The sequence below is a fragment of the Solea solea genome, chromosome 13, assembly GCF_958295425.1.
Source record: "Solea solea chromosome 13, fSolSol10.1, whole genome shotgun sequence".
Classification (NCBI taxonomy): domain Eukaryota; kingdom Metazoa; phylum Chordata; class Actinopteri; order Pleuronectiformes; family Soleidae; genus Solea; species Solea solea.
In genome coordinates, this window is record NC_081146.1 from 13,117,274 (window position 1) to 13,132,888 (window position 15,615).

General features: G+C 41.7%; 1 protein-coding gene across 1 annotated transcript; it reads right to left on the reverse strand.

The window, feature by feature from the left end:
• Window positions 1–9,694: 9,694 nt before the first annotated feature.
• irx1a (iroquois homeobox 1a) lies at window positions 9,695–14,706 on the reverse strand. Its single transcript, XM_058648816.1, has 4 exons — window positions 14,100–14,706; window positions 11,528–12,611; window positions 11,278–11,353; window positions 9,695–10,286 (listed from the first exon to the last, which is right to left on the reverse strand). The coding sequence occupies exons 1-4, from the start codon at window positions 14,340–14,342 to the stop codon at window positions 10,211–10,213; spliced, it is 1,479 nt and encodes a 492-aa protein (XP_058504799.1). The 5' UTR covers window positions 14,343–14,706; the 3' UTR covers window positions 9,695–10,210.
• Window positions 14,707–15,615: the final 909 nt, after the last annotated feature.

Genomic DNA, 15,615 nt, shown 5'->3' on the forward strand with positions numbered 1-15,615 from the left:
TTTCCTCCCATGGTGCACCAGGGGCAAAGCAGCTTAACAGAGGGCCGGGGTTCCTGTGGGGCGGTGTGTAATGTAGTGTATGTGTGTGTAATTGTTTGCAGCCATGTGTGCATATGTGGTTAGTAACATTATTACGTCTCTAATGTGTTGGCAAATTGTGAGCGCATTACTACGCACAGAGTTTTTTGGGGTGTTAGGTTATCAATGCCCAAATCCCGTTGTTTTCCCCGTTTTAGTAAAAGGTTGTATTTGGTTATGTCTACAATATGAGGCCTATAGACAATACAAATACATTTTAGAAAGGGACCAAGAGTAAACTTGGGACCCGAGTGTTGGATAAATGTTTTGGTTTCCCCCACTGTCTCTGCCTGCATCTGGATTATGAAGGGTAGATATACAGCTCTTCAGAGTGTGCCAATTAACAGCCACAGCAGCGGTCGGCTCACAGGAGGGCCCCTCATAAAGACTCACCCTATGGTGTAAGCCCTACCACTTCCAAGTGCTTTATCCGGGGCCGAGCCCATACACACAGCTGTTAAACTGGCAGGTTTTTAAGCAGCCCCAGCATCGCCAAAAGGGCCCAGGAGTTCATAAAGATTTTCTCAGCAAGTGCTTTCCCAAGGAAACAGAGAGTGTGAGAGATGAGAGGAAGGAGGCAGAGAGAGAGAGAGAGAGAGGGAGGGAGGGAGGGAGGGTGAGCACGGAAGCCAAGCAATCAAGGGGCAGACCTTGCTCAGAGACAAGATACAGCGAACACACTTTCTGCCTTCATCCCCCTCTATCCCCCTCTGTCCCTCTATCTATCCATCTCTTCTTCCTTTCTTAACTGCACTCATCTCTCCTTTTTTTTTTTTTTCCATGTGAAGAACCAGTGATTGGGATGGCGAGCAAGCCAATAACAAGCAGGGGGTATCCTGCTGAGTACTTGGAAGTTGGGTTAACTCCAATCGTCCAAGCCACTGCCACTCCTGCCTGTGCCACATACCAAGTGCTGGCATTTGAACAGCTTTGATACATATTTTAAAGGATGCAGTGCATCACAACTGTTCTAATCTTAGTTAAAAGGCAAGGCACCATATACCTTTTTTTTTTTTTTTTTTTTTTTTTTTTCCCTGGCACAGGGTCTGCAAATTACCGTGGAGGAAGGACACACAAGCTGTGCATGGATCAACAGGCTTATGCAATTTTAAACACAGGCAAACATGTATGTACTCATTAGTCAGAATATACAGATTAATCCAACATAGAGGTCTTATACTTTAGGCACATCATCTTAATGCAAACATGTTATGTTTGTTGGCACATTGTTGCTTGGGGAACGTCAGTGTTCCGACTGGGTATCAAAGTTCCTGTGTGTCACGTAATAACGGAAATGTGATATTAAAGTTCTGTATCTAAGGAGTTAATGCCATCAGCGTCAGTAAGCCAATAAGCCTGCAGCATGCTGTTGGACCAAGATCTAACGGTGCTTGTGATTGGCTGTCTTGACGTGTGCAGGAAGTTACTACCGGAGAGAAAACAGCCTTAAATATTTGTTTTACCGTGAATTGTAATGTGTATTTGTATTTAGAAATAGGTATTAAAGTCCAGATATCAATGTCAACGCTTTATCAAAAATGTATTGATACGCAGCCATAGTTGAGAATATTATTGCGTACGTACGTATTTCATCAATGGCCTGAAAAGACGACGTTCTCATTTATTTGACAATAATTGATAATAACTCGCCAGATAAGGACTCGCCAATAAGCCCGTTTTTGCCACAGAGCCACATGCTTCTAGTATGAGTATAATATGCAGGTTTCTGAGTGCATCCAGTGTGTGTGTATACCATAATGATTACATGCATTTGTGCGTGTGTATGTGTGCCCATGCAGCCTAGGGTCCAGTGCCATTGTTCCTGCCGACTGAAGCCGAGATAAAGTAGTAGACACTGAGCTAACCACATGTTAGAGTGTATTGGCCACAGATGTGCCCACACAGATCACAGAGAAAAACGTGATGGCATTTCCTCAAGATGTGGATGTGTATTTTTAAACTTTGATGTGAACATGATTTGCCATGAAAAATGCTTTGTTCATATGATTCACATGGTCTCAATAACAGTACTCATACATATTGTACGTCTATCCAGAAGTCCTTCTCTTTTGTGTCTCAGTAGTAGTGTGTTCATCTCGGGACATTTAGTCGAATGAGTTTTCTTCTAAAGAAAATTATGTATGTGGTCGAACATTACTTTGGCGGCAGGGATAACATGTCAGTGGCTGCGACAGTTGGTATCACAGCTACAACAACACAATGAGATACTTTTCGTTTTGAGGTCAGGCCTTGTGGCTCAGACTCCTCTTAAACTAACACGACGTTGGCCTCGCTCTCGGGGTCCCCCCGCAGTTGGGGAACGGTATTGTTTGTTACAACTGTCGTAAAATATATGCCGTGGTAACATTCTAATTTACAACCATGTCTTCAGACCTGGTACAATATGACTACATTATTTTCTTTTTTACAAGATATTAGAAATGAAAACTAACCTCCGGGAAAAAAACAAAAGAATGGCGGTGTTCTAGTTTGCGTAGGTTTCACTTTCAGCCCGGCTTATATAACCTCTGGCTCGTTGTATATGCACATCGTTTGAATTACTTGATTTATGGATGGATGAGAGGACGAGATGAGTTCAATAACACGGCCTATTATAACAGTAACAGGACCAGGAGCGAACAACCAATATTCTCCCTCGTCCAGCGTCTTCGTATATCTCTCGACTTAACCCTCTTAAGTTTTTGTGCTGCCTCTGCCACGATATTCACTCAATGAATAGTCCTACCTGTGTAACTTTGTCGCTTTGTTTGCGTCCTTGTTCGAGTTAGAATGTTGTAGTTCCTTTTGTGGCATGGCGATGCGGACCTGTTCAGGCTTTGACTCGAGGTGCCCACTCGCCCTTGTTCAAAGTTCATGTACCATCAAAATAATCTTGAAGACAATACTTGAAGGATGAAATCCTCTCTCGTTTCCCCTTAAGCCGCGCAGTTCAACAACATTATGTGATAAAAAAAAGAAAAAGTGATCAAACAAGTATTAACATTCGAAGTCTGTCATGCACATGCTGCATCTTAACACTCGAGATGGATATTTTTGTTGGCAATCAACCAACGCTTGTTTGTTTATCTGGAAATAGTTTGATTATTCTCTGGTGGCCATGTAACTTTTTTTTTTTCTTTTTTTTTCCAGAACTTTGAGTACTAGATAATAGATAGATACAATACGAGGAAGTTGAATTATATGTCATCTGCATTTCTGATGTTGTGCATCACTACAGATGATTTTGTGGAAAATAAAGGGCGTGGGGGGGGGGGGGTTTGGGGGTAGAGAGAGAGAGAGAAAATAAACCAGAATAGAATATCATCTTTTCATACACCATTTGTATGACATGTATTACAGCAACCCGGTGGCTATTATGGCGGATCGCTTCACAGTTAATATTTGACATAAATAGCGTCTGTTGAAACTCGACATCCTGTGCCTGTCCTGTCCCGGCTGACATGACATGAGCTACTATGCAAGGGAATGGCAGGTATGAAGAAAGACCCTCCAGTTCAGGTAAATGAGAAAGGTATCACTGCTAGGTATCTGAGCTGTTGACTGGGCAGCTATGCTGAGTTCAGGTTTGCGTGAAGTGATAGTTCCCAACACATTGTGTTCTCGTGCTGCTCTTCTTCTTCTGTTTCAGCTTTGGCAGGTGACCCAGCGTTGGATGTACTGGCTGTTACACTTTAGGTGACAGTTTTTGACATTGTAATTGTCTGCTTTGGGCAAGGGGGTGGAGGCTGTAATGGAGCTCATGTTACCTTTCAGTAGAAATTATTGATAACTGGCTGTGAGAGGTGGTGTTGGTATCGCTAACCTGGTTTGAGCAAGTCTTGATTGATGATGGTAATTTGGGTTTACATGACATCCTGGACCTATACAGACCAAATTATCTGTTTGGCTGTCACGGATATTAAGAGAGAGAGGCTTTTCAATAAAACCCCTCGTGCTTAAAATGTAACCGATAATGCAAATGTAATCAGACCTGTTTTTGTAACCAAATTCGTGGCAGTTTGGTCATTAGTCATCACGTGGCACGGAGCGACAAAATCAAAACAATATATGGAAGGCATTATGTGCCAAGAGTGAAGACTGTATAGAACTATGCCAGGTAAAACCATTAAAAGTTTGAAAAATTTTAATTTTCACACACACATATGCATGTGTGTGTGTGTGTGTGTGTGTGTGTGTGTAGAGAGAGAGAGATTTCACATTAGCAGAGACAAAGATGGGGAGTTGCATTTGATATCACCTGCACTGCACATGTGCTGTGCGAGTTCAGAGAGAAGTAGAGAAGCATCCTCTACTAAATGGAAATTCCTGTGCTGCAGCCACAGCTGCAGTATGACACTTCAGATGGCCGTGCTTCCTTTGTACAGCCCCCTGGAATTAGCCCAAACCACAATGGCATCACATCAGAAAAGCAGACAGGAAAATCAGACTTTATTATCTGTCACTGAGGAAATATTTGTGCAGGGAGGAAAAGGGGGCACGAGGCCCTTGGCATTTTTTTTTTTTTTTTTTTTTTTACCTTGTCATCCTGCATTTTATTTCTGAAAACACACACGCTTGTCTTTAAATATGTCAGCTAACCCACCGTTACGATACCTGTGCGTAGGGATCGGCTTGGCACACTGCTGAAATGTAAACACTGGTACACTTATCATTTCCCTTACCTTTACTTTCAGTTAGGCAGGGCATGTTCCAATGGTAATTTGTATTTGTTTATTTATTTTTGTGTGTGTGTGTGTGCAGCATTGCAATGTCAAACTGAACCCATACACTGAAGAAAACATTTATCTCAACTGGTACTTGGGAAAACAAACAAACAAACAAACAGACAAACATACATACAAACAAAACAAAAACAAACAAATAAAAAAATACGCTAATGAAGAGAAGAACGGAATAAAACTTTCCGTCAAATTGTGTTTGCGGGGAGGGGATTCACTTCAAAGAGATCCCAGCACCAGTGATGTCTGTCTGATTTACGTTTTCAAGGAACATGCCAAATGTAAAAACCCCAATTTTGAGGAGTGAATAATTACAGAGAGGGAATGAATGACTATAAATACCCCCATCATTACCCGTCCCTCCTGAAGAACACGATCCATACTGAAGGATAATTAAGGCAAAATATTTCTGATCCTCCAACAGACTGTATCAGGAATGTGTGCACAAATACTAGTCCTTGTGTGTGTGTGTGTGGGAGAGAGAGAGAATGAGAGAGAGACGGGGGGGTGGAAGGAGGAAATTCTCCCCTAAATATTGTGTTCTGGTGAAGCTGCTGTGTTTGGGTACATCACAAAACTCAGGACAGACTAGATTTAATTGGTAGTGAAATCATTAATGGAACAGAAGCAAAAGTTGAGTGTGTGTGTGTGTGTGTTGGACCCTGTCAGTGCCCTTTAAACAACTACAGACACGAGGAAACAACTTTGATCAACAAACATGTAGCAAACAAGAAGATTATAATGAACCTCCATGTTCAACCGGGGTCTCTCAAAATAGACCATTTCAACTCGGATAAATCCGATTTGAGGATAATATTTCGAGATTAGGCCAGCTAATTAGTGCCACGCGATTGGCATGCTACTTTGACTCGGCTCCAAATAAGCATATTGTCCTCGTAGCAGAGGAGTGAGAGAGCTGTTCTGTGTTTTCCACTCCGAGTCAGAAAGAATATTCAACTGAGAAAAACTCCACTGCTCTCCCTGCCTCGCTTTGTTATCTCTCCCTCTCTTTCTTGCCCGATCAAAACACAAGAATGTCGCTTTGAGTGGCCAAATGAAAGAGAACCAGACAAGAGCAAGAAACCATGTTTATTTCTAGTATATCTGTGAGCCAGGCCAGGTTTTTGTGTCAGTAGGGGTCTGCATGGGTTGTCGAGTTGTCGTGTGTTGTTGTTGAACCGGCAGCGAGTCAGTCAGCCAACCAGTTGTCAGGCAAGTACCAGTTCCTTGTTGCTATTTGTGTTTGTGTGTAGCCATGCCGAGAGCCTCTCTCCCTATGTTTCCCCCCCTTTCCAACCAGATTCGCCAGCCTCTTCCCGAAGCAAGAATCATGTCTTACAGCAGCAGCCTATTGCTGCTGGAATGAAAAGTCAGCGACCAAGGCGTCCGTCCCTTTCACTGCCATTGTGTCGCTGAAATAAGAAGCAGGAGCAAAGTAGTCGGCTAAACAGCAGAGTTTGATGGTGGCCCTGCTGTGGCTGATGCAGCCTGGCTCCGGTGACTTGTTTTTTTTGCTTGCTGTTGTGAGTTTCCCCCAGCTGGGGCCAGGGCCGGGGCCCGCGATGGCTTTTTGTGTCAGTGTACGACCAATGCTGTTCTCATGAAACTAGATAAATGGATTAGAAGGGTGCGTGTATGGGTGGGCATCTTTGAGAAAAGACAACGGAGATGTTGAGGGGAAGCAGGGGAGGAGGAGGAGGAGGAGGAGGAGGAGGGTGAAGAAATGGGAAGAGGCAAAGACATTTGTGTTGTTGGACTACAAGGGGTCGAGTCGGTTGTAAGAATAGCCTGCTTCTGCCAAAAAAGACAAGACAGTGATAAACTTTCCTCCACATGCACTCACCTCTCTCCCCCTCACTCTCCCCTTTTCACACACACACACACATGTGCACACAGACTGTCACAGTGCACAATTCCCCATTAAAATGAATGGACTGCCACAGTGTGACACATCTCAGTTGCAGGGGGAGATGGTACTTGCTCACCAACAAAAGACTGTGGTATTATGGGGGGGCCACAGCCTGTGACAGAATGCTAAATTGTTTTAGGGTCAACAACTTATTGTCTTTGCATGAGCCACAATTTACATATCTCCCGAGGAGTTTTCAGCATGATGAAAAAAAAAAAGCACAACCTCTTATGGCTTTTCAGTGGATGTGTGGACATTTCATTTTTTTTTCTTTAAAGCAATAAAAGTAAACTTCTAGTCCAGTTTATATATATATATATATATATATATATATATATATATATCATTTATTTTGTTGTGCTACAATGCATGGTAATTATTTCCAATTGAAATTATCTTATCACTGTTAGTAATTACCACTAAGCATTGTTTCTAACAGGATGCAGTGTTTTTTTTTTAAAAAAAATCTGATAATATTGCGCTTCTACCTCTTTAATCCCAATAAGAATGGGTGTTTAGCTCTGTATTTACATTTAATTCATTTATCTACTTCTTCTTTTTTTTTTTCTATTTCTCCCCCCTTTTGATTTCATGGTCTTTATTTCCTTTCCTCCCCTGCTCTGTGGCCCAGGGCATGCGGGGAAGAAATGGCTGGAAGTGACAGCCTAATTATCAGCTCCAACTCCGCTCATTACCCATTAGACAATCCACTGTACATCCACTTACTAAATGAATAATTTTGTATATATTATGGGAACACAATATTATGGCCTGCAGCAAACGCCTTGGCGCTAACCTCACGCTGTTCCAGTACAAAAGAAATAAATGGGACAGAGGGAGGTTATTTAATTTTAGCCCAAATGGCAGCTCATGAGAGGATGTCATGTGCAAATGGAGCTCGGAGGGAGAAAGAGGAATATGAAATTTACACACCTGCCTTTTTTTCTTTCTTTCTTTTTTTTTTATAAGCCGCAGTATTATAATCATTATTGCCAAAGCACGTGTTGTAGGATAAGTGAAATTGACCAAAAAAAATATCAGCCGGAGCCTCACGTTGTTTAATATTATTCTTGTTGACCCACCGGTGTCTTAATGACTAGGGCTGGAGCGCGTCTTATCAAAACACACACCGCAATAGTCTGCACCAGAACGAAGGAAAAAAAAGTGACAGTTATGTTAATACAGGAACAGTCATATTAAATGTCCTTCTTGCACAATTAGAGTGAAATCATGTGATTTTTTTTTCCCCTCTCTCTCTCTCTCTCTCGCTGTCCTCGCTCTGTTTGCTCTGTCCACATTTGCATCAAATGACGTCCCTGCGCCTTTATGTGGTGGGCAAAGTGTTAATGTAACTATAAAAGCGGAATGACCCCGCTCCGGTCAACAAAACCGTAAATGACCTTTGTTAATTTTTCAACACAGTCCTGCACTGCGTGACTGTTTAGCGCAGGCCCCACTTAAGTGACGCGGATTTATGTGCCTCACACACACGCACGTGATCGAGTCACTCAAGTATTAAAAAAAAAAAAAAAGTTTGCCCCTTTTGCACATGACTGCAACACTTTGCAACTGTTTGCAATGACTTAATTTTGAAGTTATGCTGCTTTTTTTTTAAATTCCATTTTCCACGTCTGTTCAACAAATCTGTTGCCCATTGCGATTTGAAAATAAAGAATGATTTAGGCCCTTAACGAAAATCATATTTTGCTTTATGAGGTGAACTTGGTGTCACACTATTCTATTCTACTTGTGTTTATTTATATTCCTCTATAACTTGTGATATAGCACAGTTAAGTGCAACGGGTTTAAATCAAACTGTACAACATAAACTGCACTGTGTGTGTGTGTGTGTGTGTGTGTGTGATTGTACTGTTAAAGCACACAAGCGTGTTCATGTGATTTATAGCTCAGTGGAAGGTGAGAGCTATACTTCAAGATTAAGTGATCTATTTATGTCCTATAGAGGTCGCTGTTATATTACAAAACACACGGGCAGGAGTCATTCTACAGGTTTAAGCAACTTAAATCATTCACCCAGCAGCGCACTTCGCTTCCATACAATGCGTCCTACTTCACTCTAAATATGTATCATTTTAATAAACGTGTTTTGTTATAAAAGTTCAAAACGAGTAATGAGAAAATAACGTGTTCAAATGGGTTCAGGCCTTGGATGAATGTACACAATCACAGTCACATTTAATGTGAGATCATCAAAATTATTATTTTTTTTCCTCAAAATGTTCCTTAAAATGTCCAGATTTGTACATTAAAGGGGAAAACAACTACAATCATCACATCGTGTCCTGTGTGTGTGCACTTTCTTTTATTTAAACCCTATTAGGCAGTTGTGCTGAATCAATATTTAGTTTTGGTCACTGATTGAGGAGCAAAGACGTTGCTTTTAATGATCACTATCAGCCTTGGAACAGACAGCACCCCCCAAAAAAAGAAAGAAAGAAAAAAAAAAACAACACTGACCCGCAGGCTCCACGGAGCCGACAATGTCAGCCTCCTCCTCCCCTTTTCCAAAAGAAAATATTAATAATTTATCTTCGAATCGACTTCTCTCTCTGACAGATTAGATTTTAACCATTTGATTTTGTTTGGACTGGGCGTTACCATATTATTACTTAATGACCTTCCCAGCTGCTCCTGTCCATTTTCTGTCACCAGCAACCATCTGGACACTTATTAGCACCTCAATGCTTCCACGCCGCTTTTTCCCCCCAAACTTGAATAAAATTAAGGCTGGCTGCAGACTGCCAACACATATAGTTGCTTGTCCCATTTCCACCACGAGTGAAATAAAATGAAACTACAAAACCCTACGATTGTTTACACCATTATTATTATTATTATTATTATTATTATTATTATTGTTATTATCATTATTGCAACAAAAAAAAAATATATATATAATAATAGACGAAGGAAAATATATATATATAGACTGAAGATACTCAATGTGTTTCTCTATAATTTCATTTAGTTTATTAGGCAAAATATACGATCTGGACAAATTCCTTCAACGTTTTATATTTACAAATTTAAATCACTTGGTATTTACATGAAAGAAAGGACACCAAAAAACACAAGATGGAGACAAATAATAATAATCATTATCATTATTATTATTATTATCATTATTATTATTATTATTATAATAAAGTAAAAAGCCTACCAAAATGTCCCAGCCTGTCTGGGCAAAGTGGAGAGAGTGTGAGAGATAGGGAGGGAGAGAGAGAGAGACAGAGAGAGAGAGTAACAATATAGGCGCGATTATAGGCTACACAACAATAGAGGAAGTAATCCATCCATCCACAGGATATTACCAAATTACGCCATTTGTTCTTTACCGACTGAATGCTACGCTGCATTATTATTCTCATTGTCCTTTTCGGGGGGGTGGGGGGGAGCGTAAAGTCTTTTCCTTTTTTTTTCTATTTTTCTTTTCCTTTCAAAGCACGAAAAAACAATGTCTTGATCAAGCCGAGGAGAGAGCAGTGAGGACCCGTTGCGTGGCGTCTTGTGGACTCCTGGTGCTGGAAGGCAGAGATGATCTGGATAAAGAATAATACAGGAAGGTGCATGAATATCCCCTCCGTGTTTGGACAGCGGGTTTCAATATGAGGCTCAAGTGTCTGGCTGAAAAGCTGAGCAGTTCTGATTCGAAACAGACTTCTCCCTCAATTACAATAATAATAATAATAATAATAATAATAATAATAACAGCGACACAAATAATAATTTATACAATGTATTGTCGAATTTATGTTTAAAATATTTTAGTTGGTTTGAGGGAAAAAAAAATCTGTAATTTCTAATCCCTTTTAAATATCTATGATTGATTATTATATTGTTTTAATAATAATAATAATTATTATTATTATTATTATTATTATGTCAAAGACTGTTGCATTTAAACAGTGAGTAATACTTGAAACAGGAGTATTTTTTCTCCCTCTCTCTTCTGTAAGAGCGCTCCCCTGGGCTCCGGGTCTCCCATGGGTCTTTAGGGAAAGCACACAGCCCCAGACTGAGCCCGTTTTACTCGGTGACTTGATAAGTAGCCACACTCTCCCCAGAGGGGAGGAATTAAAGGGAGTGTGGGATGGGAGTCAAGACCCCTGTCACCCGCAAAGCAAACTGTGTTTTATTTGTTTGTTTATTTTCAGCATCATTTAGTTTTTGTATGTAGAAGAAAAAAAACAAAGAAAAGAAAAAAATTACACTGCGTGACATAAAGTTTAAATGTACACACTGTAATTCGACAAGCAACTAGCTTAAGGTTTGCATCCCCCATAATAATGTTTATTTTGTATCCTTATAATTACAGGACGTTACAATTTGCTGGGCCTTCTCCTGACAAGCATGCTCAATTTTTAATTACTTATTCATTGTGGAATGAATAATTATGGTCTAAATCGCAGCAGCCTCTTTTGAGGCAATGCAAATCAGCACATATTTATTGTGGATTTATAAATACATTAATAAAGCGAGTGCAGTCATTTTCTCCCCCGACAATCAACAGAGACATAGCAGTTGTCTCACCTGTCGTGGATGGGTCGAAAGGAGGACTTCAGGGTCTGTGATGGAGGCGAAACAGACCTTGCACCGTTTTCATGGTCTGGAAGGAAAACGAGCAAAAAAAAACACAAATGAGCACAGGACAAACGATATTCAATTATACTATATATATATATATATATATATATATAGTATAATTATAGTAGTATAATGTCGTGTATATATATATATATATAAATAGGAACAGACAAGTTCCTTGTTTGTAACAACCTACCTATATGTTTGGGACTGTGGCTCTCTGCATGGGCCTTGCTGTCATTGCTGAGTGCTGCTGCAGCTGCTACCGGAGACACCACTACTGACGTCGGCTGTTGCTGCTGCTGCTGCAAGTGGTGGTGCTGATGGTGCTGGTTCACCCCGAGAAACGACCTCACATTGAGCAGGGAGTTCTGGCCTAGAAAAGCCCCGTTCGTCCAGTTGTGGAACTTCCCAATCTGACAAGTGTACAGTCCGTGACTGGGCAGGAAGGCCGGGTGGGTTTGGAGCTGGTGGTGTGGGGCTGATGGATGCGTGGTGGCTGCTGGGCCACCGGGGGACGTGGGTTTCTGAGAGGAACTATCAGGAGTCGTCGCGGTCTCTGCTAAAGACCATATCTTAGGCTTGTTGTTCGACGGGAGAGGAAAAGTCCCGGATCTGTCCGGGGAAAAAACTCTTGTTGTGTTGTTGTTGTTGCCGTCAGAGTTCTCCTTACTCCCTGGGTGAACTGGAACTGTGCTCTTTGATTTATCAAAGGCCTCGTGGGCCTGCAGGGCGAAGGCCCGTCTTTTCTCCAAACTGTCCAAGTCTACACCTGCACCCACACCGCCTCTGTGTTCCCTGCCCCCCTCTGTCGATTTATCGTCATCGTCCTCGTTGCTTTGATCCCCGTCGTTGTCGTCGATTTTGTCTATGTCTATGCTCTCCAAATCAATCTCCTCCTCGTCTTCATTCTTCTCCGCTTCGTCTCCGCTGCCGAACAAGTTGCCGTCCTCCCCGTCCTCTTTGCTCCTGCTCCCCCAGGTCACCTTGTTCTCCTTCTTGAGCCTCCTCCTGGCGTTGGCGAACCAGGTGGAAACCTGCGTCAGGGTCATTTTGGTGATGATGGCCAGCATGATCTTCTCGCCCTTGGTTGGGTACGGGTTCTTCCTGTGCTCGTTGAGCCAGGCTTTCAGGGTGCTGGTGCTCTCCCGGGTGGCGTTCTTGGGCCTGGCCGGGTCCCCGTACTGAAACTGACCATATGGATAGAAGGCCGGGGAGGTGTGTGCTGCAAAGCTGGCAGGGTGGACGCCGGGACTGTCCTTCAGATCATACTGGGATCCCTTTGAAAAAAGAAATGACATTGTCCGATTACAATTAAGCAATTTTTATTATTACTAGTATCCATGTGAGTGTAAAAAAATAAAAGTAAGAATTACTCTCTTAGTTTAGCTCAAAAGGAGTTTGGTGAATTTGCTGCAGTTACATTTGTCAACACATGAATGAAAAATAAACAACCCTAAAGTGACAGTTGCACCTGAGCTTTCCACAAATACGCGTCTCAACTTACAAAGTGTCACGCGAAGGCCTGAAACAACCACGCGTCTGCAGCACACACACACACACACACACACACACACACACACACAGAGAGGCTGATACTTTTAATTAGTAAACATTATTCACTCGTGTCAGTCTACGAAGGAGACAAACAGTGAACAGGACAAGAGAGAGAGCCGCGTTCCATTCGTGTGAACGCGCAAACATACGCAAAATAGCCAAAAACTTTCTGCGTGCGTCTTCCAAACTTCCAAACACTCGAGTTTTTTTTTTTTTTGTGTGTGTCAGAGCAGCAGGAAGGCCAAAGTAAAGTTCCCCCTGCATCACGCATCATTAGTTAATCAGACATGTTGTTTTCACTCGCTTTTGACGCCTCAACACTCACACCCAGAGATAAAGTCAAGCAACGAACGTGCAGGGTTTGTTTTGGACGAGGTTTGCTTTTGGGGTTTGAAGCTGTGGCGCAGAAAAGCCTCCCTCTGAGGGCCCGATGCACACATTAGCCACTACATTAACACACTGCGACTTAATCATCATCATCACCAGGATTATTTTAGGTCAATAAATGCTCTTCATGGAGCAGCAGCAGCAGCAGACACCCACGAGTCATTTACTGAGTGGATGACGGAATATGAGCCTAACCTCACTCACAGCTGAAGCTTTAGTTCCACACATGAGATTATTTATAACAATCTGGGGGAAATTATACAGCCAGTACACCGGACTGAGTATAAACTTTATTTTTATTTTTTAATGGTGCGTGCTGAAACGCAAATGCATGATACGTTCATTTCTTCTTCTCTGAAATAAATCTAACCTTACAATCGATCACACTTTAAATGATATATTATGTGTTTGCTGTGTATTATTATACAGCCTGTTTGCTCTATTATCATTTTATCCAGGCCTGCATTTTCGTTTTGTTTTGGTTCGTGCTCTCTGGACAAACTTTTCACTTTGCAATCTCGGCTAAACACGCCACTAAACTGCAAGGAATCGAACACAAATAAATTCAATTAAATTAGATACTGGGCATTTAAAATAAGCTGCCATATTATATAAATAATAATAATAAAAAATAATAAAAAACATTACTGTGTAGCCTATTGTTTTCGTTTAAAATCGGCCAATGTGCCCATGGCTATTATTTGTTTTTCTAAAGGAACGCCAAGCATAAACATGTCTGTGCACGTCCTTCAACACACACACACACACTCTCTCACACACACACACACACACACACATATATAAATATGAATATAAAGCCTTACCATTTGTGAGAAAAGAGCCAAATCCGCGCTTGTGTAAGGTAAGAAAGCGCTGTAGTTGTGTGCGTACGGGTTGGCGTACATGCCCAACACTGACGTGACCGCCGCCGCGGTGGCGGAAGGACTTCCCCCGATTTCGGTGCTCCCTCCACGGGACGAAGGTGAAAGCACTCCCGGTCTGTCGCTCCCGTACACCGCCTGGGAGGCACTTAAGTACTGCGGGTAGCCGAGCTGCGGGAAAGACATCTCCTCCACCAAAATGTCGCACAGCTGTATGGTCCGACAAACTGTGCTTACAAAAAAAAACAAAGGTGTGAGTTGAGAGGGGAAAAAAAGAAAAAAAAAGAAACCCAACAGGAGTGAAGGGAGAGTGTTCAAGCCAAAGTCGCAGCTACTACAGACATACAGAGGTGTACGCAGTCAAAACAACCCGCTCTTAAATCTCGGCTTCCTCTCTTTTCTCGCGCAAAGTCCGCTGGATGTGATCAGATCAACAATTGCGCTCCGACTGACGCGCCTGGCCCTGAGGTCTCCAGGCTGATCCCTCAGATACAATTTGAAGTTGATGCTTTGATTGGCATCCACTACTTGAGCCTGCAAGCTCCTCCTCGTTCAGAGCAATGTGGATAATGTGAATATAGAGTGAGCACATTGGCTGCATGGGGCCTCTCTCTCTCTCTCTCTCTCCCTCTCCCTCTCCCCCCCTTCTCCCTGTCTCTCTCTCTCTCTCTCTCTACCCGTGTTTGGACTTATTGTATGTTAAATGTTCAAGCATTAGAGTCCATTCACCGAAGGCTTTGATTGTTGTATGACAACCTGTCTACACGATTTTACAGCTGTCCGACACAGGGGGAAGTAAACCCGTCAGAAGAAGGAACTTACTTTGAATAGATTTAAATAGCAGGGTAATTAAAGAGTAGGGAATGAATGGCTGTTCCGCACAGGATTTATTATTTGTTATCAACGCTGATGCTGGATTTATTTGATTCAGGTGCCCAATTTACTTTAAAAAAAAGTGTTGTCTCCAAGTGGTACTATTCTTCATAATAATGTATTGTTTTCACTTAAAGAACAAGTGAACGCAACACATTTTTTAATTGTTTTGATATTATCTAAACTTTAAATAAAAAAAATATATAATAATAATAACAATAATAAAATGAATACATTAAATCTTATATTCCGACTATATAACTGCCATAGGCTGTAACTTTAAATTGTTAATTTAATGACGCTTTCTCTCAGTAGTCAGAACAGATTAGGGAAACTGTGTAAATCTCAATGTACAATTTTTAATAATTGTGGACTTTTTTATTGACTTCTATTTGGTTTTGATTTGATTTCTCATAAAGGTTTTATCAGCCAACTTCTTCCTCCCCGTTTTGCTCCATCTGCGCGCGCGCCCTCTGTGTGTGTGTGTGTGAGAGAGAGAGAGAGAGAGAGAGAGAGAAAGAGAGAGAGAGAGAGAAAGCAAGCGTTGTCCTTTGAAACAACAGCGCCACTTCACGTTTCCATGTTT

Bases quoted from the DNA above. Each gene is read 5' to 3' on its own strand.
- irx1a (XM_058648816.1), bottom strand. From the start codon at position 14,342: ATGTCTTTCCCGCAGCTCGGCTACCCGCAGTACTTAAGTGCCTCCCAG. The intron at 11,354-11,527 runs GTAGGTTGTTAC...TTTTCCTTCCAG, and splicing joins CCACAGTCCCAAACATATAG to ACCATGAAAACGGTGCAAGG. The intron at 10,287-11,277 runs GTGAGACAACTG...TTCTTTATCCAG, and splicing joins TTTCGACCCATCCACGACAG to ATCATCTCTGCCTTCCAGCA.